Raw genomic sequence first — 27209 nt, forward strand, 5'->3', positions numbered from 1 at the left:
ACAACTGGGTAGACCAGTACAGCTCTGCAAGCAGTTAAAAGCCTGGTAGACCAGTACCTCTGCTAAATCCTAAAGCATTGTCACATGACCATCAAACCACGCCCACAAAATAAGCCATGCCCACAGAACTGGTAGTAAAAAAATTTAGAACTCACCCCTGGTCCATGCGGGTGGGCGGAGCCTCCCGCCGCTTTTACTACCGGTTCACAAGAACCAGACAGAACCGGGAGCAACCCACCCCTGGTTTCGCTTTGCATCCAAGACGCTTCTTCAGTTCTGAAGCTTCTTGGATAAGAAGCGAAAGATCTTCAAAGGAAAAACAAAGAAAGTCCAGTTGCCTTTTGAAAAAGCATCTTTGGGACAACCATGACCTGGATGACTGAGAATCTCTATAGACATGTAGTAGTGAAGCTGTGGCTCAGGGACAGAAATTCCTACTGAACATGCACAAGCTAGAATATAATGATTTATGTCCAGTAATTTCCTTCTTGCTGAACGGTCTTAATTGCCCATAAATCAGTCAATACCAAATATAGAAATTGATATTCTTCTGTACGGGAAAAGCTTTGGGCAAACTGTTCCCTTTCAGAATAATTAATACATCATGCTACTGCAACATGAGCCTCTGTATCTCATGTTTAAAGTACACAGAGTGACTTGCCGGGTCAGCACTAAATTGAAATGTGGTCTGTACCCTATGTACGTCTAGTTTAATGAAAAGAAGGACCAGGGGTGACATGATAGCAGTGTTCTGATATCTCAAGGGTTGCCACAAAGAAGAGGGAGTCAAACTATTCTCCAAAACACCAGAGGGGCAGGACAAGAAAAAAATGGATGGAAACTAATCAAGGAGAGAAGCAACCTAGAACTAAGGAGAAATTTCCTGACAGTTAGAACAATTAATCAGTGCAACAACTTGCCTCCAGAAGTTACAAATGCTTCAACACTGGAAGTTTTAAAGACGAGATTGGACAACCATTTGTCTGAAATGGTGTAGGGTTTCCTGCCTAAGCAGGGGGTTGGACTAGAAGACCTCCAAGGTCCCTTCCAACTCTTCTCTTCTCTTCTCTTCTCTTCTCTTCTCTTCTCTTCTCTTCTCTTCTCTTCTCTTCTCTTCTCTTCTATTCTATTCTATTCTATTCTATTCTATTCTATTCTTATTCTGTAGTTTTTTTTATTATGTAAAAGCATTGGTTGCCCAACTTCAATGGATTTCCTGTAATTACATGACTCATCTGACTCCCCAAATCAGAACAAAGCAAATGCTTGCAAAAGTACCATTTGAGCCCTTTGACTTTCACCATTAATAGTGAGAGTTGGTGGGTGAGATAATGGCAGGTTCTTTCACTTATAAGCCATATCGCAGCATATTGTGTAAAGGCACCTGCTACATCATAACAAACACAGTAAGGTTTAAGGTTCTGTGTACGTCAGTTCGTAGTATAGCCCTGAAAGAAGGGGTGAAATGCTCCCAGTTCGGACCGGATCACCCGATCTGATAGCGATGATGGCGGGTGGTTCAGAGAACTGGTAGCAAAAATCCCTGCGCGCCCCCCCCCATGCCAGCTGAGCTGCACGATCATCAGAAGCTTTTTTTTTTAACTTTTAAAAGCATTTTTTCTACAACCTCTTCCGATGAAATCTTCGAAATCCTCTTCCGACGATCCCAGCTCAGCTGGGATCGTCAGAGGCTTTTCAAAGCATTTTTTTCTGCAACCTCTTGGCCAAAGAGGTGGTAAAAAAAATGCTTTGAAAAGTCTCTGACGATCCCAGCTGAGTTGCCTGATCGGTAGAGGCTTTTCAAAGCATTAGAAAAAATGCTTTGAAAAGTTTTTTTTTTAAAAAGTTGGCCACGCCCACCCAATCATATTACTCCCCCACACCAAGCCACTCCCACAGAACCAGTAGTAACAAATTTTACATTTCATCCCTGCCTGAAAGACCATCTGGGCTAGAACTGACGGTCTTTAATACGATCGTTTTCAATTAGGCACCATCAAATGAGTTGGGTTTTAACTGATAAATAATGCCGACCGTGGAATTCCAATACATATGCAAGCCACAAGGTTGGCAATCACAGTTTAAATATAATAAAATTTCTTGGCACTTCCGATATCCTGGAATGGTCCTATGCATTTTCTTGCTACACTGTATGACTCCTTGCTGCATCCATGTTTATTAATAAATTTATTTTCTGTCACATGTTTACACCACACCTAATACCATCAATGATAAAACTCTACCAAACTTGTAATTGGCACATTGTAATCTGGAAGATAGTTATGGCATTAATTACAATGTGACCTGTAAAATGGACCACAGGGGTATCACAAGTTCTTTTAACTATACCGATTTGGTGGGTTCAAGACACAAAAGAAGCAACACAACACGGGTCCCTAGACAACACGCACTCACAAGTATCCACAAGTTATTACTAACTACTCATGACTGCTCTCACTACTTATGACATTCTTTCTCATTACTACTACTATTCCAACTACTACTTCTTGTAAGTGCAACTATTCCTACTTTTTGGGAGTACTGCTGGAGAAAATTGACTTGTTCTAGCTTTTTTACTTCCATATAGAAACACACACCTCAGTCAGTCAGTCAGTCAGTCAGTCAGACAGACAGACAGACAGACAGACTGACTGACTGACTGACAGACAGACAGACACACTCTCTCTCTCTCTCTCTCTCTCTCTCTCTCTCACACACACACACACACACACACACACACACACACACCAGCTGTTTCTCAGCAAGCTTTTCTACCAACCTTATCTTGCTGGCTGAGGAGAAGGCTTAAAGAGACAGGACAACAGCAGTGCAGGTCCTCGCCATTTTTTGGGCAGCCTGCTCTCTCAACAAGGGATACGTAGCTTCATGTGAAAATATGACATAGAATTAATATACCGTATTTTTCGGAGTATAAGACACACCGGGGTATAAGATGCACCTACCTTTTTTGGTGAGGAAAAGAAGAAAAAGAAATCTCCTTCTGCCTCTGAGCAATTTTGCCTCATTGCAGCAAACAGCAAACAGCCTGCTTTACTTTCATTTTCATTTTCAGCATAGCTTGATTAGCACAAGGAAAAAAAAATCTGCTCAGCAATTTACCTTTTTGCAGCAAGCAGCAGAGCCCTGTGCAAAACAACTGAGAGCAAATCAGCTGAGAGTCAGGAGGCCCATCCAATCAACTTGTGCTAATTAGGTTGTGCTGAAGCTGAAAGGAGCTCTTTTTTCTTGCTGTTTGCTTGCAAGGAGGTAACTGCTGGGAGGCAGAGGCCAAAGGGTGGGGGCCAGTGGGTGAGCAGGGCTACATTCGGTTTATAAGATGCACCTAAATTTTCACCCCCTTTTAGGAGGGGGGGAAAGGTGGGTCTTATACTCCGAAAAATACTGTATCTCTGCTCTGAGAGCTTAAGGGAAGATGAACTGTATATGCCTTTCTAAAGACTGAAGTGAATGAATCGAATAAGGCACAATTTGCATTCTTTTCAATGCAATAAATCTCACTGCTTGCATAGTTTCCTGCCGCTATGCAAGTAATAGGATTTCCCCTCTATGAAGTACACAAATAGTATTTTTCCTACTATTCCTACGATTGTTATGAATCACATTTGGAATATAGGTGACTAACAAAGTATTGGCAGCTGCTCCTTTTTCCCCACTCCCACCCACAAAACTCCTTTGAGATTTCATCAAAAAGAAGGATATGCGGATTTTTCTAGAATTCTGCTTGGGCTTTTGTTTCTATTGGCTTCCTGCCTAAAGAGAGGGAGGGAGCCCAGCTGTACATTCCCAGCTTGCTAAATCATGGTTTAGCAAGCTAGAGATCAATGTTCAACTAATATTGTTCAATTTGCGGTAAGTAATTCAGAATATCCATTTGTAAAGCTACCCATTCCCTGTTAATTATAATGGAAGGAATTTCAGAGACAATGCCAGTCTTCATTCAGTTTCTTTCAAAGTCTAGAGAGTCAGCCAGAAGTTGGCTGGTATTGGGCTCTTGTTTCTTTCCCCCTAGTTTAGAAAACATTCTACTCCAATGTCTACTTGCCTTTTGGCAAAACCACCAAAAGAAAAACATCCTAATCATTTGAGAGTAATATAAAGGAATCAGGTCAAGTGTACCCAATCTAGTATCCTTCAGATGTTTAGGCTTCAACTCCAACAATGAGAGAATACTCAAAAACATCTGAAGCACATCAGGTTGCTTACTCGGGACTTGACACATATTGGGTCTGTCATATTTGTCATACCTACATCTGATGGTTAATGTTCAATAAATTGAAATAGCTTTGAGCCAGTGGTGGAATTCAATTTTTTTTACTACCGGTTCTGTGAGCATGGCTTGTGGGCATGGTGTGGCTTGGTGGGCATTGCAGGGGAAGGATACTGCAAAATCTCCATTCCCTCCCCACTCCTGGGGGAAGGGTATTGCAAAATCTCCATTCCCACCCCACTCCAGAGGAAGGATACTGCAAAATCCCCATTCCCTCCCACTCCTGTGGGAAGGATATTGCAAAATCTCCATTCCTACCCCACTCTGGGGCCAGCCAGAGGTGGTATTTGCCGGTTCTTCAAACTACTCAAAATTTCAGCTACCGGTTCTCCAGAACCTGTCAGAACCTGCTGAATTTCACCCCTGCCTTGAGCTTTCCTCCCCAAATATCTACCTTTTCTTCAAATTACAGGGAAACTGCCTCCCTGTCCAAAATTAACAGAATATTGCAACATTGTGAGAGTTCATCTCTTTCCTCCACCTTCTCGTGTGACTTTTTTTTTGTTGTTTCTTCAGCCTGGAGAAAACCTCTATCCTAAAGATGAAAGTGGAAAATGGCTTTATCATGAAACAGATCTATGTGCCACATGGGAGGTGAGTATTTAGGAAGCATTAATCGTATCATAACTAACAGTATCTAAAACTTTCTCACCGTCCTTAGGACATCTCTTCCAATAAATTTAGAGGGGAAAAGAAAGTTAGGTTCCATTGGACACTCCATCCAGCAATGGATTCTGAGTTGTACCCTATACTGAAGCAGTAGTATTAGCCTAAAACCTAGGTGTGCTCAAGATTGATCAATCTAGCTGCCTGTGATGAGGAGGGATATCATTTTGGCAAAAATAAAATAAGAAAAATAAAATAACAACATAACACCACACAATACAGGAATGATCTGTCTACTTAATTGACCAAAATTACAATGCCACTAGTAGCATTGGAGCAGGTTATCGGGTATAATAAATTGGGGCATGCATTCTGTAATTTGTAAAATGTGGTTATCTTTAAGATACTTTGGCACATTAAATATTAATATATTACTATTTTATTGAAGTTTTTATTGAACTCGGTACACGTCCAAGAGAGCAGAGAAACCTTTGGTAGCCTTATTGATATTGTTTGTGTGGGAAGTAGAATTATTTCAAAGTTTGGAGACAGAGGAACCAAACTAGTAGGAATGTAAAAGAAACGAAAGGATTGTTCTTGTCAGCTCAGCGTTGCAGACCATATAGCAAGCAAAACAGTTGTGATATGAACCAGATCATATGGCAAACAACTTGTGATGACTCTCACCTGGAGTTAATCATGGGGATGGGGATGGACTTGAACCCAGGCCCAAAAAAGGACAGAGAAAAAAATCTATTGAAGAAGGCTAATACCAAGGCAGAGATGAAAACTGGGTAATAATAATAATAATAATAATAATAATAATAATAATAATAGTAGTAGTAGTAGTAGTAGTAGTAATAATAATAATTTTATTTCTATACCGCCCTTTTCCCGAAGGACTCAGGGCAGTGTACAGCCTGATTAAAAGCACAAAGAGAAACAAAATTTAAAAATTATTAAAATTATTAAATAATTGGCTCAATTATAAAACCCCCAAATTTAAAATCCCACATTTAAAACCAATTAAAATCTTTACATTGATAGTCCGGCCTGGTGAAACAACAAGGTTTTGAGGGCACAGCAAAATACACGGAGGTCGGAGATCTTAATCATTTCTGGAGGCAGGTTCTCGAAACATGGTGATGCTTGAGCCACAGGACTGGGTCAGAAACATTTGAATTGGTAATTCCAGAATCTGTCTATCCACATTGACACCCCCCACCCCACTCCCAAGATGAATCAGTGTGACAAGAATTTTTGCCATCTATCAGCCTATCAATTCAAGCAATGAAAGAAATCCCAGAGAAGTACCAGGCTGGAAACCCTTGATAGACTTTTTTTTTAGTAAAAAAAACACAAAAACTTGTGATTTATGGTTTTGATGAAGCTATATTATAGAACATAGCTATATGTTCAACTCATGGGAGTTGAAGTCCACAAATCTTAAACCTGCCAAATTTATAAAATTATAAAAAAAGAAGAGAGCCATTATGTAACTTTAGAGAGAGAGAGGTTAAAATATAATTTACTGCTGGGAAAAATATTGGAGCTACTTCTTTATATTTTTTATATCTATCTTTGTAACCGTCTCCTTTTTCTTCCATTTTTTTTTTCTTATTGCACTTTTAGCTTTATCTGTTTCTTTCTTTTTCATTTTCTCCAATCCAATTTAGTTTGCATTATTTACTCTTACTTTTTCTTACAACTTTTAAGTGTGTGTGTGTGTGTGTGTGTGTGTGTGTGTGGAGAGAGAGAATGAGTCACTAAATATTGAATATGAATTGAGGTGATTTGAATAGAATAGAATAGAACAGAACAGAATAGAATTGTATTGGCCAAGTGTGAATAGACATACAAGGGATTTGTCTTGGTGCATATGTTCTCAGTGTACATAAAAGATACATTTGTCAAGAATCATAAAGTACAACACTTAATGATAGTCATAGGGTACAAATAAGGTAGGGTACATTATACTATTTTTAATAAGGATCATTTGCATCTTCTCCCTTCTCCCTTTCTTGCAATTGCTGATTCCTATTGCTTCTCCCTGTTTGTCTTCTCTCCATCTTCCTTTTTCTAAATTCGGACCAAGAACAATCTTTTGGTGGGGGATGAGTCAACCTCTCCTTACATCTCCTTTGCCCTCCTCCACTGGCTGCCTCTCAACTGTGTAAACCTCAATTCCCATAGTTCCTTAACTAGCATGGCCATTGCTGAGAATGGACCTTCCCTTTTTGGGAATTGGTCCACCTGAGGAGCACTTAAGTTGGTGGAGTTCATCATGGATTGTTTCTTTGTAACAACATCACAATCCCATCACCCTTATTTATTTTGTACCCCTAAGCAGTAAAAATATTACTTGCTGGTTTATCACACTGTTTTGCCTACTTCATTCTAACAGGCTTTGGAAGCATGCAAAGATGCAGGCTTGGTGAAATCTCTTGGTGTATCCAACTTCAATCGTAGGCAGCTGGAAATGATTCTGAACAAGCCAGGTTTGAAGTACAAACCTGTCAGCAACCAGGTAATGACAGTGAATAGATGAGCCCATGTAAGCATGTTGACTTTCTCATGTAATGAGTGGCATAAGCCATCAGTCCTTGACTAGTGTATCTAGCATCAGAATATCTTGTATGATGCGTCTTCATGATTTCCTGTCATAAAAAATCAACTATGCCATTTTTCATATATTTCTCCTTCCAGCTTTGCTTCTGGTTTGCTCTAAAACATAAGATAAACAAACATGTTACTAAAAACAAACATAATCTTAGCCTATTCATTCAATCTTCCCCACAGGCCTTTCATTTTGGGCTAAAACGAACAAGGAGCCAATTCATGCTCAGTCAGGACAAGCATAACATTATGTTAATTTTCTGCCCAAGATTTAATCGTGAGAAATTAAAGTAATTAATTCCACTCTATTGCCAGAAGAGTCCTTTACCCTTGGGAGGAGGGCGGCATTTTGGGCAGTGACCATCTGAAATAATATCTAAATATGTAGTATTTTATAGAATGCTTCTGGTAAAGTCAGAATGGCCTTATTTACTCCGATTAACAGCTTTTTCAGTTTTTCTGATCTAGGCCAGGGGTGAAATGCTCCCGGTTCGGACCAGATAGCCCGATCCGGTAGCGATGGAGGTGGGTGGTTCAGAGAACTGGTAGCAAAAATCCCCGCCCCCCCCTCATGCCCAGCTGAGTCACACAATCATCAGAGGCTTTTTTTTTTTACTTTTAAAAGCATTTTTTCTACAACTTCGGCCGAAAAAATGCTTTTAAAAGTAAAAAAAAAAGCCTCTGATGATCGCGCGGCTCGTCAAAGGCATTTAAAAGAAAAAAAAACCTTTTTTTTCTTTTAAATGCTCTGATGATCCTAGCTGAGTTCCCTGATCGGCAGAGGCTTTCAGGGAACTCAGCTTGGATCGTCAGAGCATAAATGCTCTGATGATCCCAGCCGAATTCCCTGATCGGCAGATCGGCAGAGCATTTAAAAGAAAAAAAACCCTTTTTTCTTTTAAATGCTCTGACGATCCAAGCTGAGTTCCCTGATCAGGGAATTCAGCTTGGATCGTCAGAGCCTTTTGAAAGCATTTTTTTAATAACCTCTTAGCCAAAGAGGTTGTAGAAAAAATGGTTTTAAAAGAAAAAAAAAATTGGCCACGCCCACCCAGTCACATTAACCCCACCACCACCAAGCCACGCCCACAGAACCGGTAGTAACAAATTTTAGATTTCCCCCCTGATCTAGGCCATCTATTCCATAATTCAATTCCATTCAATTCAAATCTTTATTGTCAGTGCACAACATATATGCAATGAGATTGGTTGAGCTCCCTCAGTGCCCCTCCCCCAACACAATACAACTCACAGTGAAGACAGAAAATCCCTAACCCAATAAATCATATTAACAAAACACCCAATCCTAGTGCACCAGTGTGAATATGTTACACATTGCGCCGGCCCTGCAGTCCATCATACTACATAGTTATGATGTTATTTCTCATTCGGGAGTCTGACAGCCCACAGATAAAAATTGTTCTTCAGCTGTTTATGCGGCTGGCTATACTTCTATATCTCCATCCCGATGGTAGGAGGGTAAAGAAGTGATGACCAGGGTGAGAGTCGTCCCTAATTCTTTTAAGTAGATGAGTAGGAGACAAATGTTTATGAACACACCATGTATACATCATACATTCTATGAAAAAAAGTTGGGAAATAATAAGGCAACCCAGCTGATCTATTATATCAAAGACAGGAAATCATAATGCTTGCATTGAACTCTTCCAATACTAGGAAGAAAATTTCTGGATTTTGTTGAATTGGCTGCTGCTAGTTGGAGGAGTGGGAGGAATCCTAGAAGAGAAGAGGTTTGGAAGTGATGTCCGGAATGAGGGTTCTTTTTCTTCCATATCCCTTATATCAAACTGATCATGAATGATTAAGAGCAGCTACTTGGCTTTCTTCCTTGGCAATTAACAACTGGAAACGAGATGCTACACAGCTCACAAGGCTATGCCATCAGAAAAATCTTGTGGGCCTTATTATTATTATTATCTTGCAGGCAATGAGTTATCTTGAAGACAATGAGGTTCTCTAAAGCATAATTTTTTTAAAAAAAAATATGCAAACTTGCTGAAAGCAAACTTGGCAGTTGTAAAAGGTCATTGTGTTCCACCAGTTTGAGCTTATAGTTGAAACACGTGGATTAGCCTAACTGAAATTTTCCTCCACCTCTTTAGAGGGCCCCACTTTAGCCACAGGAGATGCTATGGATTAGTACTTGTGGTTCCCTTGGCCTACCCTTACCATAAATGTCACACACCATTCAGATGCCTGGAGTAAACTGGAACAATTCAATGAAGCAATAACTTCTTATTAGCAGTTTAATTGGCCAAGCTATTCAGAGTCCTGGGGAGTTGAATTTTCTCCTTCCGTGCTCCAAACATTCACTGTTTTCTTTTGCAAGGAAATAACATTGAAGATACAACCACAGGGATCATTTAAGTATTTCAGTGCACATTTCAGTGCACATTTCTCATGTGTCATAAGCAGGGGTGAAATCCAGCAGGTTCTGACAGGTTCTGGAGAACCAGTAGTGGAAATTTTGAGTAGTTCGGAGAACCGGCAAATGCCACCTCTGGCTGGCCCCAGAGTGTGGTGGGAATGGAGATTTTGCAATATCCTTCCCCCAGGAGGGGAGGGAATGGAGATTTTGCAGTATCCTTTCCCTGGAGTGGGGTGGGAATGGAGATTTTGCAATATCCTTCCCCTGCCACACCCACCAAGCCACGCCCACAGAACTGGTAGGGAAAAATATTGGATTTCACCCCGATCATAAGCCATTGTTTTGTATCACATTTGAAATTGTTTTCCATGTTTATCTTTTAATAAAATTTAAAAGACAAAGAATTGCAAGTCACTTGAAAATAGGCCAGACTGTCACTTGTCAGTCTTGGCCACTTTGAACTAAAATATTTGCAAAAAAAGCATATACCTCACTAAAATAAGTTATACGGATACATGTAGCCCCTCCGCCTCCATTTTGGGGGAGGAAAAAACAGTTGAAAAGATTATAAATCAGGAGATTGTTAGTTCTAGTCCTGATTTAGGCATGAAAGCTAGCTAAGTGACCTTGGATTAGTTACTTTCTCTTTACCCTAGGAAGAAGAATGCAACAGCAAACATCTTTTGAAATCCTGGCAGTCCGCAGGAGTCAACAGTGATTCAAAGTCACTGTTTTGTGTTACAAAACAAAGTGTGCACACACACACACACACACACACACACATACACACACATACAGAGGGTCAGAGGGGAGGCTTGATAGTGCCAAACTCTGCTGAATTGAGTGAGGTCTCCTAAATTACTTTGCACATTTTTGCCAGTTTTACAAAATGCAGCTATAGAGCAGAGGTGGGTTTCAGCAGGTTCTGACCAGTTCTGGAGAACCAGTAGTGGAAATTTTGAGTAGTCTGGAGAACCGGTAGTAAAAATTCTGACTGGCCCCGCCCCCATCTATTCTCTGCCTCCCAAGTCCCAGCTGATTGGGAGGAAATGGGGATTTTGCAGTAAACTTCCCCTGGAGTGGGGAGGGAATGGAGATTTTGCAATATCCTTCTCCTGCCATGCCCACCAAGCCACGCCCACCAAGCCTGCCACACCCACAAAGCCACGCCCACAGAACCGATAATAACATTTTTTGAAACCCACCATTGCTATAGAGGCTACATACCAGAAGCAGAAATTTGTACAAGAAAGGAAGCTTATTAATACTTCCACAGCTGATGCTTTATCCTTTGGAAGCTTTTGCCTCCTGCAAAAATAAATACAGCTAGCTTTGTTTTTGTTTCTTAACTATGATTTTTTTTTAAAAAAATCTGTGTTTCCCACTCTGTAGATTGAATGTCATCCATACTTCACTCAACCCAAACTTTTAGAATTCTGCAAATTGCATGATATTGTTCCTGTTGGGTACAGTCCACTAGGCACGTCAAGAGATGAAAGCTGGTAAGTTTTGCATTGAAGATGAAGAGGAGGAGGGGAAGAGGAAGAGTAGTGAAACAAATGTTAAAGGATTTATGGTGTAACACCGATGTAACTTTGTGACCAAAGCAAAGAAACAGAAAAGCAAAGCAAAGAAAAGAAAAGTAATAAAGAATGTTGGTGCTGGTAATTACCTATAAAGCCCTACATGGCTTAGGCCCGGGGTACCTGGCGGACCATCTGCAGCCAGCGACAGCTCCCCATCGCCCGGTGCGCTCTCACACCTCCTTGGGTCCCGTCGGCCAGACAGTGTCGGCTGGCGACTCCCAGGGTGCGGGCCTTCTCTGTGGGCGTGCCTACTCTGTGGAATCAGCTCCCCCTGGAGCTCCCGATGGCCCGTGACTTTCGCTCTTTCCGCCGTGACCTCAAAACATGGCTGTTTGACCTGGCCAGATTGGACTAAAGAGGTTTTTAAAGGGGATTGTATTGGTTTTTATATTTGAATATTGAATGTTATGTGTTTTTAATCGTTGTGAGCCCCCTGAGTCCTTTGGGAGAGAGGGCGGCATACAAGTTTAATAAAATAAATAAAATAAAATAAATGTTTTGTCATGGATCAATTGTGATGTTCTATCACTGAGATTGGCGTGGCGATTCCATGTACAGTAGTGGCCAAAATTATGGAAAACTTTTGGGAAAAGCTTATTTTCTAAAACTAGCTAATAACACCACTTTCTTTTGGAGTAGTACCATAAAATCATATATCAATGGAAAGATAATTTAATCAAGAATGTAATGCAATAACGAAGTTGCTATTAGAATAGCAGTTATAGTATAAAGAAGAAAAGTGAAACACGTAGAAAAAACGAGATATACAAAAATTATCACCATAGAAAAAATGAGTTATACAAAAATTATCATGTCAGTTAATACTTAGTTGGGTAACCTTTAGCATGAATTACAGCCTTACAATGTCTTCCCATGGAGTGAACCAAGTCTTTTAGTCCTGCTGCTGTTATAATGTGAAACCAAGATTGAATGATTGCTTGTATTAACTGGGTTTTATTGCTGGGTCGCTTCTGACTAACAAGTTTCTTTAGTCGGCTCCATAGATTTTCAATTGAGTTAAGGTCTGGGCTATTCCCAGGCCATTCCATCAGTGGAATATGATTATTTTGAAACTCAAAAAAAAAAAAAGTGGTGTATTAGCCATCAAACCTCAAAAATACACTTTTCCCAAAAAGTTTCCACAATTTTGGTCACTACTTTAGGTGGAGAGAGAAGTAAATGTGAGGTAAATCATCATAGTAGAAGTCCTCCTGGACTACTCATGCTAGCAAAGCAGAAAGTTGAGTGGTGGGGATGATGATAGCTCTAACCTTTTCCTGATCCATCCTCACTGAATGCCCCTTTTTTCTTATGACGGCTGACAATGCACTACTAATAGAGAAGCAGAGAGGGATCAATTCTCTAATTATATGTCCTGCAATTTCTCCTTTCCCTACAAATCCTGTTTTATTTTAATGCTACAGCCATCAGAACCCTAACCCTGACCCTCAGCTAAATGGATTCATTTTTCTGATAATCACAAGGCTTCTTTTATTTCCTAATGAAAATAAGAGTTTGAATAACGATTATGAGTAGGATGATTTCAAAATAGCATTTTGATTGATTATGTGCCAAGACATTTTTGACTCCTAGCAACCACATAGATATATTTTCTCCATGACAATCTATCCCTAACATGTTCTTTCATATCTCCCAAGGGTACACTCACTGCTTCTATGACTAAGCCCATCCAACCCATCCATCCACTGCTGATTTTCCTCTTTTCTTTCCATCTCTCTTTCCCAGCATTGGAGCCTTTTCCAGAGAGCTGGGCTTTTGCATAATATATCATAAGTTAAATAATTTGAGCCTGATCATTTATGCTTCAAGTGAGAACTCTGGATTGATTCGTTCAATAATCCATTGGTTGCTTTATTGGCTGCCCAGGATATCCTTAGGCATCTTCTCCTACACCAAAGTTATGCTCTTCATAATCCTGTTTCCTTAAAGTCCAACTTTTGCTTCCATAGAGTGTCATAGGGAATATCATGGTCTGCACAATTCTGATATTCCTAGGTATAGATCCATCACCACATTTGAAGCTATCCATCACTTTGATGTCTTCATTGTCAATTCTAAGGTTGGTTGTTCGACCTACTATCATTAATTGGATCTTCTTTAAATTTAATTTTAGTCCCATTATTTCACTGTACTCTTTCAATATTAAGGCTTGCAGATCCTGTGCATTTTCAGCTATTAGGATAGCGTCATCAGCATGGCACAGGTTATTGATGTTTCTTCCCCCAGTTTTTAAACCACTGCCATCTTCTTTCAATCCAGTTCCCTTAATATATATTCTGCGTATATAAATCTCCTTTTTTTGGTGTTGGAATGTTGATTGACTTCTTATGCTTGGTTACTGTGCCATTCTTCCAATTTGTTGGCATAATTTGGCTAAAACCTTGTATGATTTTTATTCTGTTGCCTACCATATTTCAGTGAGTATTATATCAGTTCCTATAGCTTTCCAACTTCATAATAATTGCTGATTGAACTTCATGCTAGAGGTACTTGTAAGTAAGGAATATCTACTAAGGTATCTCAGATGTTGATATTTCTACTTGTATAGTGTTTCAGTATGTACCTTCCATCTTTCTTTGATCTTCTTTCAAAGTATACCAATTTGAGGCTGAAACCCCATTCTGAGTTCAGACATCTTTTGAAAGACTTTCCTTGTTTTTCCATGTTTGTGTCCATCTTCAATGTCTTTACAAATGTGATTGTAACACCATTTCTTGTCTCTTGTAATACCTCTCTGAAACTCTTAAGTTAATTTCTGAGAGTTTTGGCTTTGGATTCTCTTCTCTTCCATGGTTTGTTCTGACATCCACTTTGCTTTCTTCTCTTTCTTCATTTTTGACTGTTCCTTTTTTCATTCATCCTTAGCCATTTCCTTAATTTCACACCATGAGTCTTCTCTCAATGAAGTTTAGGACTTCAAAGCAATTCCTGATTTTCTCCTTGAAAAAAAGGAAAAAGAAAAGTGTGTGTGTGTGTGTTATATGTTCTAGATCAGGGATGTCAAACTGCATTTCTTTGAGGGATGGATCAGTCAGCCGGGGCGGGGCGGGGGAGGAGATGGGACGGATGTCTCCTGCAGCACTCTGCCATCCAAAACAGGGCACATTTTGGCCAGCAGAGTGCTGTAGGAAGACACCCCAGGCTAAAAATGGGGGACACACCTCATTTTTGCTGTCAGAGGCACCACGGGTTGGTCCTTTGCTATCTCCAGGCCGGCCCCATGGACCAGATTTAAGCACCCTTGAGTTTGACACCCGTGTTCTAGATCATATCATAGAAACTGACTGGTTTTCTTCTTCTTTAGCTTAACATGGAGCCTGCATATGAGCAATTTGTTATCTGTTCCACAGTCAGCACCTGGCTGTCTCTTTGATGGTATAATTGAGCCCCTCCACCTCCTTTTAACACTAATATACTGTATTTTTCGGAGTATAAAACGCACTTTCCTCCCCCTAAAAGAGGGTGAAAATTTGGGCGCGTCTTATACACCGAATGTAGCCCCGCTCACCTGCCGGCCCCCACCCTTTGGCCTCTGCCTCCCAGCAATTTGCCTCCTTGCAGCAAACAGCCCGTTTCAGCTTCAGCACAGCCTGATTAGCACAAACAGCTGATTATCGGTTGAATCAGCCTCCCGACCATCAGCTGTTTCAGGCTGCAGGGATTGCCATTGCCTATTGCTGCATGCCCATTTTGCTGCAAGGAGGCAAATTGCTGGGGGGCAGAGGCAGATTTTTTTTCTTGTTTTTCTCCCCAAAATAGGTAGGTGCGTCTTATAGTCCAGAGCATCTTATATTCCGAAAAATATGGTAGTTAATTTCTGGTGATGTCCATGTATAGAAACATCATTTTGGATGTTTGAAGACAGTGTTAGCTATTAACAAATCATTGGAGTAGCAAATATGATAAGTTCGTCTCCTGTTCCTTTCACTTTCCTAAGCCATACAATCCAACTACATTTTCCTTCTTCATGTTTCCAGCTTCATCACTCCAGTCACCAATCACAAGCAGCATATCTTGCTTGCATGTTCTATTAAACCATAGAGTCATAGAAAAAAATCATAATTAATATTCTGACTCAATACATTTACCTATGAGGAAAGCAACAGTAGAAGATGTGATCATCCTCATTCATGGCTGAGATTATGTAATTATTGAAGACATGAATTTTATTTGAAAACAATGAAAACGCATGCTTTGAGTAACAACCAGCACAGGAAATACAGGAAAAACTGTTTCAATACCCAAAAAAACCTCTGTGCATTAAACTATTCAGGAGAAGAAATATGTCTTCCTGGCCATGATTTCCATTATTGATTTCAGCCAGCTCCAATTTGGAAAAGACATTTCTTTCTATATTAAACTGTCTGAAAAAACAGATAGAAGACCTCTTCTAAGGTCATGTCTTCTGCAGATGTTTTAAATTCTTCCATTCTAGCCAATTTAAAAAAATGAATACAAGATTGAAAGCTAGAATATTTTAAACCAATGAAAAGATTTTTAATTAAATATTAGTGCTACACATAAAAAACAGTTGTTCTCTACTATGGCAGCTAAAACAATAGCACTTAGACTTATATAACACTTCATAGTGCTTTACATCCCTTTCTAAGCGGTTTACAGAGTCAGCATATTACCCCCAACAATCTGGGTCCTCATTTTACTGACCACAGAAGGATGGAAGGCTGAGTCAACCATGAGCCTGGTGAGATTTGATCTGCCAAACAGCTGGCAGCCAATGATCAGCAGAAGTAGCCTACAGTACTGCATTCTAACAACTGCGCCACCATGGCTTTATATCAGGGGTGAAATCCAGCAGGTTCTGACAGGTTCTGGAGAACTGGTAGTGGAAATTTTGAGTAGTTCAGAGAACCGGCAAATACCACCTCTGACTGGCCCCAGAGTGGGGTGGGAATGGAGATTTTGCAATATCCTTCCCCCAGGAGTGGGAAGGGATTGGGGATTTTGCGGTATCCTTCCCCTGCCACGCCCACCAAGCCACGCCCACAGAACCCATAGTAAAAAATTATGGATTTCACCACTGCTTTATATGCCAACATGATTAGGTTTCCCCAGTGAACTAAATCTGGATCCATAAGTAACATGCCTCACTTTGAACAAGGATCAATACTGCACTTGATTTAGTAGTGGATGTACGGTACTTTTGATTATTTTCAAACTTGATCACAATAGTTGTTGTCTTGTGCCAGCTCCTTTTCAACCCCATGTTGTAATCTACGTATCTTCCTTCTAAGGAAAATTTGAATCTTTTTTCTCTTTGTGTATTTTTTACAAGGGTGAATGTATCTTCCCCTCCACTCTTGGATGATCCCCTGCTAAATGCCATTGGAGAAAAATACAACAAGACAGCAGCTCAGGTAGCCCTGCGCTTCAGCATTCAGCGTGGCGTGGTGGTCATTCCAAAAAGCTTTAATCCAAAGCGTATTAGAGAAAACTTCCAGGTAAACACAATGAATGAATGCAATGTAGACGCTTCTCAACTTAAACAAAATGAGGCAGTCTTCAATCTTTTAGATTTAAAGTCTGTTTACAAGTGCCATTACTATTACTCTATCTCCAGTTGTATCTGGGTGGAGATATTGCAGCTGTGATTCATCCACTGTAACCCAAGAATGAAAACCATTCTAAGCCAGCAGCCTTCTTCAGCCTTGCACCTTCCAAATATACCAGTCTCATCCTTTCCAGCCAGCATGGCTCCTGAGGAGTTTTCCAATCCAGCTTCTTTGGAAAGAATCCGGTTGGATTAGAAACCAGAAGGATAAAAGATCAGACATCTTTTTTTTTTTCCCATCTCCATTCTTTCAGATGTCTGTAACACATTTTTATACATTTTGAAAGCTACAAGTTCTCCCCTTTTAAAAAGCAAATAAATATAGCAGGAAGCACAAACGAGAAACATCTATTTCTCAGATGTTACTGAACCACAGTTCCCAGCAGTCTCAGATAGAGTGGCTAATAGTGAAGTCAGCTGTATGTTAAAGTTCAAATCTTCTGAAGGAACACAGATTCCATATCCAGAGAGAGATTATAGATTGCTGAATTTGATTGCTGATTAAACTAGGGCCAGTCATGCTCTTACAGGGTGACATAGCATGTGATAAATGTGAATGCCATCTTCCTTTCCTCTTTTTTTTTTTAATTCTCCAAGGGATTGCTTCTTTCCTTCCATACAGTCAATTAAATTTGCCATTTTGTATCCTTATTTTTAAAAAGGGACACGGTGGCTCAGTGGCTAAGACGCTGAGCTTGTCGATTGAAAGGTCGGCAGTTCAGCGGTTCGAATCCCTAGCGCCGCATAACGGCGTGAGCTCCTGTTACTTGTCCCAGCTTCTGCCAACCTAGCAGTTCGAAAGCACATAAAAAACGCAGGTAGAAAAATAGGGACCACCTTTGGTGAGACAGTAACAGTGTTCCATGCGCCTTTATTTATTTATTTATTGGTTTGATTTATATGCTGCCTTTCTCTGGAGACTCAAGGCGGCTTACAATGCGTTAAGCAATAGCCTTCATACTTTTGTATATACCTGCTTAGTAGGGCTTTCGGGCCCCCCAAGCAGTGTTCTTTTTATACAAAGTCATCTTATTGCCCCCACAATCCGGGTCCTCATTTTACCTACCTCGGAAGGATGGAAGGCTGAGTCAACCTTGAGCCTGGTGAGATTTGAACTTGCAGTAATTGCAGGCAGCTGGCAGCTAAGGGCTACTTAACAGCAATTTAGTCCGCTGCACCACCAAGGCTCTTGTTGGCGTTTAGTCATGCTGGCCACATGACCACGGAGATGTCTTCGGACAGCGCTGGCTCTTCGACTTTGAAACGGAGATGAGCACCGCCCCCTAGAGTCGGGAACGGCTAACACATATGTGCGAGGGGAACTTTTACCTTTATCCTTATTTTAAAACTCCATTTTGCAAAGAATTTATACTGTGTTTTTCTTCCGTAAGATAGTGCTAGAACTAACACATCTCCTTTTTTTTTTTTTTTGCATTAAGATCTTTGACTTTTCCCTCACTGACAAGGAAATGAAAGATATAGAAGCTCTGAATAAAAATGTCCGCTATGTGGAGCTTTTAATGTAAGTCCCTGAATAATTCCAAAGATTGACCATTGGGGGAAAATTGTGGTTTTTATGGGATACTCTATACTGCACTGTCACTTCTTAAGAAAATAAAATTGGGGGCTATAAATGATTTGTAAGTAGACTGGGAAATGTTTGATTTGTATGTCTTGTGAACTTGCCCAACTGTTTTGTATAACACATGGCTAATACTAGAGTTTAGAATAATGTGTGAAGAATTCAGGATCCTAAATAGCCATCGCATCGAAGAATGGATCTCTTGAGCTTCACACTTTTGCTTAGGCCCATCCTTAGGACATCACAGGACAGTTGCTAATAGCCAAAACCAAGAATTCCTTTGGCTGGGAAGTTGGCACAAACCCATTTTCTGTTCATTCACCACTCTCCTAATATTCATGCTCCCATGAGTATAACAAAGATTAAGGATACATGAGAATTATATATCAGTTTTCCTTTCAAAGGTAGCTTCACTTTTCCTCAAGCCCTTACCTCAGCACATAGAAATGTCATCAGTACCACAGAGTTCTATAAAAACAGGAGCATCCCTCATGTAGTTGTGTTTCCAGACAGAAATTGGAATATAAAAGCAATAGATAAATGCTAAGATCCATGACTCTTTCATAGGTATATTGGATTAAAATCTCCAGAATTTTTAGCCAGCTAGATAGCTTTTGACTCTAGTGTCTTCCCACAACAGTCTCTGCCATGAAATTTTGTTCATCTTGAAGTTGGAAAATGGCTTTAAGTTTTCAAAAAAAAAAAAAAAAAAGATTTAGGAGCACAAGTGGCTATTTCATGAGGCTACTGCTCACTTTCAGGATTGATAAGATTGAAATTAGTGTCAAGAAATCTGCAGAAGAATAAACTAAATAAGAAATGACACCAAGAAAGGTTTTATTTATACACTCCTGCCTGCTGGAAGCTATCCAGACCATCCGTGTCCTTAGATAACCAAATGAAAGATCCAGCTTTAGCCCCAGCAGCCTAATTAAAAGGGATAGCCAATCTTAAATTGGATGCCTAGCAGTCCAAAGAAACTAACAAAAAGTTAGCCAAACCAAAAAGGCCAGAAACCTCTGGCAGTTCAGAGAGCTGAAACAAAATTCAGCAATGGCTATAGTTCTCAGCATACAGTATGTAGCTAATCAGCAAGTGTTAAAGAGGTATAATTTTCTTTTACTTCTCAATAGCCAAGCAATACTTTGGACATGCTCTTATGTAGGGCAGGGGTCTCCAAACTTGGCAACTTTAAGACTTGTGGACTTCCCTATGTTGATTGGAGAATTCTGGGAGTTTAAGTCCACAAGTCTTAAAGTTACCACTCCTGACCTAATGCTATGAGATGTAGATTGTAAAATTCCAGACAGCAAGCCAGTCCCACAAAACTCATTGAGTGATTTTAGGCCCCCACTGTCTCAACCTAATCTATTCATACAGGTGAGGTGGAGTTAAGATTATGTTGTAAACCACCCAAAGTCATTGGATATGAGATGGGCAGCAAATAAATTTCATAAAAACAAACAAACAAATAAGATTAGGGGCTTTCTGCTCTCAGAGAAAAGGAATTAATACTCTTAGTAATACCAAGTCTTCAAGATGAGTCCATAATTTCCATCAATCATATGAAAATTAACCTGTGTCATTATGAGATTTTTTTTCAATTTCCCAGTCTATCCAGATATTTGCTGAAAATCTCTCATCCAAATAGTAACCCAGTCTGATCTACCTTAGCTTCATGTGGTTAATCTTAAAATCAGCTGGTGCTGCTAGTTACTGACACTACACTTGAACTAATAGTAATGCTTATTTTCTCCATTAAGCATTTAGTACAATTCTCAACAAAGTTGCAATGACAACCAGCATTTTTATTTCTTCAGAAGCCTTAAGAGAGGTGGCAAGCCAGGAAGGGCATCTAATATATTAATATACAATTGTGGTTTTTCTGCTACAGCTTCCAGTAAGGCGTCATGGCCCTACAAAATAGTATTGAGAATTCTGGTTTAGCAATTCTGGGAGAGATGCAGTATTTTCATTCCTACATTAGTTTTGCTCATAGCAAATCCTTTATTTATTTATTTATTTATTTATTTATTTATTTATTTATATTTATTTTGTCGAGTACATATTAGATAATATATATAAGTATAAGCATGAATTGAATACATAAAATGAGTACAATTAAAGGGAACATTAGGACAGGGATGGTAGGCACGCTGATGCTCTTATGCACACCTCTTACAGACCACTTAGGAAAGGGGTGAGGTCAACAGTAGCCAGTCTAAGGTTAAAATTTTGGGGGTTTGAGGATGTAAAAACAGAGTCAGGTAGTGCATCCAGGCATTGACCACTCTGTTGCTGAAGTCATATTTTCTGCAATCGAGTTTGGAGCGGTTCACTTTAAGTTTGTATCTATTGTGAGCTTGTGTATTGTTGTGGTTGAAGCTGAAGTAGTCACTGACAGGTAGGACCAGGGGTGAAATCCAGCAAGTTCTGACAGGTTCTGGAGAACCGGTAGTGGAAATTTTGAGCAGTTTGGAGAACCGGTAGTGGAAATTTTGAGCAGTTCGGATAACTGGCAAACACCACCTCTGGCTGGTCTCAGAGTGGGGTGGGAATGGAGATTTTGCAATATCCTTCCCCCAGGAGTGGGGAGGGAATGGGGATTTTGCAGTATCCTTCCCCTGCCACGCCCACCAAGCCAAACCACGCCAAGCCACACCCACAGAACCGGTAGTAAAAAAAAATGGATTTCACCACTGGGTAGGACATTGTAGCAGATGATTTTATGAGCTACAGTATGCTTAGGTCATACCGAATATAAAATATAAAATATTTTATTTATAAAATAAAATATAAAATACTGTTTGTGAACCAGTTATGTGACTATTGGGTTTTTTTCATTGACTTTATTAATTCTAACTTTTAATTTCCTGCAGGTGGAAAGATCATCCCGAGTATCCTTTCCATGATGAGTACTGAAAATTTGGGGTATCCAAGAGCATACATTCACCTGTAGTGATCTCAGCTAATGTCTTATACCAGTTTGTATCTGGTAGTAGTTCTTAAATCACTTAGCCCAATCCAATCCTTAGTGCTACAATTTACGTAGTGGATATAGAAAATAAGGCACATTCAGAAAAAAAATGTTTTGAAACTTAGTGTGCAAATACTGCCAAATGTAAACTTTAGTAGAGGAAAACAGGATTGCCTCTTTTTTTTTACATAGATATGAAAAATATATCTTTCTCCAGCTGTTTCAAAACTTGTCATGATTAACACACATGAAAGAACAGTTCTGGTTAAGCCTGCAGTGAACCAGAGCTACTGGATGCAAAGGCAGGAAACATTGATTGAGGGCAGCAATTATTCCAAGTGAATCTGGAAATAATTTTTGGGAATTGTTTGGGTTGCTTTTTACTTATTTGTTTAACGTCCTTCGAGATTCGAACACTCTTTACTCTGATAGTTAACTTATATGTTTCGTTCCTATTACAACGTTTGTACGAATAATCACATTGTATATCCCCCTGAAATAGCCTCCCTGAAAATGCTTGCTGCCAGATGTGCTAGACTGCAGCTTTCATATTTTCCAGAGGCCACTTGCTGCAACAGAGAATGGGAAATAACAAGAAGGAGGACCTGCCTTCATTTCCAACAGTTTCTTGCTCTTCTTCTTCCTCTCTATGCTGTAAATGGAAGGAGAGGAGAGGAACTCAAAATCTGAGCCATCGAAAAATGTAAAGCTGTTCCTACTCACTTTGCAGATTCAAGTGAACATTTTGTAGATCTAAGTGAAATATTTTGAGCAATTCAAAGTAAAACTAGAGTTAGTCCTCAACTTATGACCTTTTAGCAGCCATTTCACATTATGAAGTCACTGAATGATTGGTGGTTATGACTGATCCTTGGAGTCCTGCCTGTCCCAGCAGCCCCACAGCCACGTGATCACAATCTGAGTACTTGGCAAACTGCACTTGTGACTAGTTGCCAAGCACACTGCAGTCACATGATTAGCATTGCAACCTTCCATGCCAATTTCCCCAGAAAGACAAAGGTGAAGCTGGCAGGGAAGGTTTCAGGTAGCTGGAATAAGCTTCCCAACCTGCACACCATCCCCCAGTCCTTCTGGGTTTGCCCCATGCCAGCCAGTTGTGTGCCCACACACCCCATCCCCAGCCTGTGTGGCTCCTCCTGTTTAGCCCACACACTTTTATGTACCCTCGCCAATCCACGCAGTATCTCTCATATCCCTGCTGTCCCTTCCCATGTTATGCTGCACCTCTCGTGCATCCTTCCAGATCATCCTCCACACTCCCATTCCCTGGTGGGATTCAGCCGGTTTGCATCGGTTCAGGCAAACCGGTTGTTAAATTACCCCACCCCCGCTATCAAAGTGAATCCTGGGCTCCGCGCTGCAATGAAGAAACAGGCAACGGAGTGGCCGGCGCGAGAGAAGGAGAAGGCCACTTTCCCTCTTTCTTCTCCCTGCTCTTCCTCCTTCCTTCATGCTGGCCACTCCATTGCCCATTTCTCCATTGAGGTGCAGCGCCCAGGATTCACTTTGATAGTGGGGTGGATGTTTAGTTTAACAACCGGTTTGCCCAGGGTCAGGTTGGCTATCGCGGGAGGCTCGTCCTGCATGTGCGGTGGAGTTTTAGGATGGGGATGGGCCACGCCTCCCATGACAGCCAACCTGACCCTGGGCGAACTGGTTGTTAAATTATTTGAATCCCACCACTGCTCCCACTCACCTCTTCTCTCTCTCCCTCACCCAGCAGCAGCCATTTATCGGCCTGCAGGCCTGGGACTTGCATCTTCCTGGCAGCTTCCCCACTGACTTTGGTTGTGGGAATCTGGCAGGAAGTTCCCTTACCTAATGACTGTAGCATTCAATTAACAAAGGCAGCCGGGTCTTCCGAGATTGATATCACTAAGCAATGCAGTTGCACCTTATGTCTGCATTGCTTAGTGATGGAAATTCCAGGTCCAATTGCCATTGTAAGTTGAGGACTATCTGTACCATCATTCTCATTCCACAGTTATAGTTTGCATTAGAAAATGCATGGCACTCGTGCACAGAAGGGCAACCTCAGCAGGACGACAGCATCCTTACATATCCTTGATTGGGATGTAAAATTTTAATCCTGCTCCAGTAAGATTAGTGGAACCTAGCCAGTAAATCCAGTAGGAGTAAAATGTAACACTCTGTGCTGTACAAAATGTGCTGCAGTTAACTTCTGTATGCATTCATCAAACAGCTGGAGATGGAGAAGGCATTTAAAAAATAAAATAATCAAGGCCACCATCCAAAGTTAGATGTGTCTACGTCCCATTTAGAACATGATAGTCTTTTAGCAGCCTGACATTCTGCTTTTATCTCAAACCACAACTAGAAAAATGATAACTGTCTTGGCGTAAGTACGTACTTTGCCTGAGACTTTGTTCCAAAACTTTGACCGTTTGGCTTTCAAATGCATACCAGCTGACAAATCTGCACTGAGATGCAAAAGCCCCAAAATGGGAACGATAGTAAAATTAGTCCTCTAATGTGTCTAAAGAAACCTTTGTGAATCCAGTCCTATTTATTTGTTGAAGATTTAAAGCAAATTAAGCCAAAGAGACCCCATTCCCAAGAGGACAGTCAATTCCCAAACTTATAATGGGGCAACTTTTTTTTTTTTTTACTATAGACATTTTGGAACTGGGGACAATCAGCATGTTGTGATACAGCTTCATCTTGATTTAGCAAAGGGCATATGCAGCATACTATTTTTCTCTTGGATAGATGAAAAAAAATGCATTGGCTAATGCTATCCTTTCTTCACCAGGCAAGCACCAAGGGTATATAATAGGGGTGTCAAACTCAAGGCACAGGGGCCAGATCCAGTCCTCAGAGTACTTAGATCTGGCTTGCAGGGCTGCTCTGGAAACAGCGAAGGACTAGCCCGTGGTTCTTCTGCCAGTGAAAACGGAGCTTGGGAGGACCACATGTGACCCTCCCAAGCTCCATTTCCTCTGGCAGAGTGTTGCAGGAAGCTGTGGCAGCCGAAAATGGAGCTCGGGAGCCCGTTTTCGCTGCAGAGCGCTCAGCCCACCACAGGTGCCCTTGATGAGTGACATCGAGCTGGCCATGCAGTGGTGAAATCTAAAATTTGTTACTACCGGTTCTGTGGGTGTGGCTTGGTGTGGGGGGGGGTAATGTGACTGGGTGGGCATGGCCAATTTTATTTTATTTTTTTTACTTTAAAAAAACATTTTTTCTACAACCTCTTTGGCAGAGACTTTTTTTTTCTAAATGCCTCTGACGATCCAAGCTGAGTTGCCTGATCGTTAGAGGAATTTAAAAGAAAAAAAAGTCTCTGCCAATCAGGCAACTCAGCTTGGATCGTTAAAAGAAAAAAAGGGTTTTTTTTCTTTTAAAAGCCTTTGATCCCAGCTGAGTCGCATGATCATCAGAGGCTTTTTTTTTTTTTTACTTTTAAAAGCATTTTTTCGGCCGAAGAGGTTGTAGAAAAAATGCTCTCCCGAACCGGGAGCATTTCCCTCCTGTGGCCATGCCCACCCTAGCCATGCCCACCCTGGCCCCCAGTGGTCAAACACAACCCTGATGTGGGCTTCCAATGAAATCAAGTTTGATACCCCTGCTTTATAAGGTCTGATGCATTTTAATGAGCCACTGACTCCCAAGTTGTGGCAATTTTTAAGGATTTGGGATTTATCATTCCATTTTAATTTTTTGAGATCTTGGGCATTGGATATGATGTTGCCAATACTGCCAATCTAAACAACACAACACATGAGCTTGTTGGCTAGGAAATTCTGGGTTGAAGTCCACACACCTTAAAGTTGCCAAAGTTGAAAAACACTGGTCAAAAAACACCTTTCCCAACCTAACTCAGCAAAGGTTGGGCCTTGAGAGAGAAATCTTGGTGCTGTGAGACAAAGAATAACAACCGATAAAGTCAGTGGCAAACATCAGCTTTGTAAAACATGAAAATACAGTAAGGGGATGGCAAACAAAGAATATTATATTACACATTACCAAAAAAACAAAACAAACAAACAAAAACGCATATGGCTATCCAAAGGAAAACTTGCAGAACATAAACTGGAATGTCTCAAATTAACAACTTACAATAATAATAGGTGGGAACATTTGTTAGAATTCCTTGCCATTATTGAATTATGAACCGCGATCGTGCAATGGTTAGAATGCCGTACTGCAGGCTATTTCTGCTGATCACCAACTGCCAGCAGTTTGGCAGATTGAATCTCACCAGGCTCAAGGTTGACTCAGCCTTTCATCCTTCCAAGGTCAGTAAAATGAGGACCCAGATTGTTGGGGGCAATATGCTGACTCTGTAAACTGCTTAGAGAGGGCTGTAAACAGTGGTGGGATTCAAGTAATTTAACAACCGGTTCTCTGCCCTAATGATTTCTTCCAACAACCAGTTTGCCAAACTGCTCAGAAAATTAACAACCGGTTCTCCCGATGTGGTGCGAACTGGCTGAATCCCACCACTGGCTGTAAAGCACTATGAAGCGGTATATAAGTCTAAGTGCTATTGCTATTATTGATCCAACACATCTGGAAGGCACTAGACTATGAAAGACTAATGTAATCTCATGAGTCAAACAACATACAACAATAATCAAACAATACATCATGATTCAGCAGAAAACACAAAATAAACCCAGTTGGGTACTGTAAGCAATCCAAAATACAAAGCTCCAGTGGCTCAAATGAAAAAAAAAACAAGTGTTCTTGATTTAGGATCAACACTGAAAAAGTGAGATGCCTATTTCAGAGTAATTCTTCAATTGGCTACAATCAAGCCAGAATGAAGTGTGCTTAGAAGGAGTCAAAAGTTGGGGGCCTTGTTTGAAGTTCATCATCCAAAAACGATGATGGCAAAGATTATTAGGGGACTAAGGTTCAAACATATAAAGATCAGTTGCTGGAATTGGGTATGCCTAGTTTAATGAAAAGAAGAACTAAGGGTGACATGATAACAGTGTTCCAATATCTAAGGGGCTGTGATAAAGAAGAGGGAGTCAACCTATTCTCCAAAGCATCTGAAGGCAGGACAAGACACAACAAATCAAGGAGAGAAGCAACCTAGAACTAAGGAGCAATTTCCTGATAGTTAGAAGAATTAATCAGTGGAACAACTTACCTCCAGAAGTTGTGGGTGCTCCAATACTGGAAGTTTTTAAGAAGAGAAGGACAAGCATTTGTCTGAAACAGTATAGGGTTTCCTGCCTGAGCATGGGGTTGGACTAGAAGACTTCCAAGGTCCCTTCCAACTCTGTTATTCTGAGTAAAAGATGTGGTATAATCCAATGCACAACCTAAGGGATTTGAGGTTCAAACCAGTTCCATACTATAAAAAAATAAGTGAGAATATGAAACATGTAAATGTAATATTTAAATTTGATTACAGTTACAGCCCACATACATTTATACATCTAACAAGCACATCTAACACTTTAAATATTACAATTTGGCAACAATTTAGAGAAGGGGTTGAAAGAGGTAGAGTTTCAATGTACAGTAACTTTCTTTTAAATCCTGGCCTTGTTTCAGAATTGCAAAAAGCCCATTCAAA

At 40.4% G+C, this 27209-nt stretch overlaps 1 protein-coding gene across 2 annotated transcripts in view; it reads left to right on the forward strand.

Annotated features, from left to right (window-relative positions):
* AKR1D1 (aldo-keto reductase family 1 member D1) overlaps positions 1–22336 on the forward strand; it is an 83056-nt gene extending 60720 nt beyond the window's left edge. Inside the window, exons 4-9 of one of the 2 annotated variants that reach the window (XM_070947998.1) lie at positions 4805–4882; positions 7299–7421; positions 11292–11401; positions 16800–16965; positions 18515–18597; positions 21537–22336. In XM_070947998.1, coding sequence (XP_070804099.1) covers positions 4805–4882; positions 7299–7421; positions 11292–11401; positions 16800–16965; positions 18515–18597; positions 21537–21579 — 603 coding nt within the window. In that variant the 3' untranslated portion in view covers positions 21580–22336. The remainder of the gene's footprint in view (positions 1–4804; positions 4883–7298; positions 7422–11291; positions 11402–16799; positions 16966–18514; positions 18598–21536) is intronic. The other variant, XM_070947999.1, reaches the window with a different exon arrangement.
* Positions 22337–27209: the final 4873 nt, after the last annotated feature.

The sequence above is a fragment of the Pituophis catenifer genome, unplaced genomic scaffold, assembly GCF_029215685.1.
Source record: "Pituophis catenifer annectens isolate HBS135680 unplaced genomic scaffold, rPitCat1.0.hap2 SCAF_7, whole genome shotgun sequence".
Classification (NCBI taxonomy): domain Eukaryota; kingdom Metazoa; phylum Chordata; class Lepidosauria; order Squamata; family Colubridae; genus Pituophis; species Pituophis catenifer.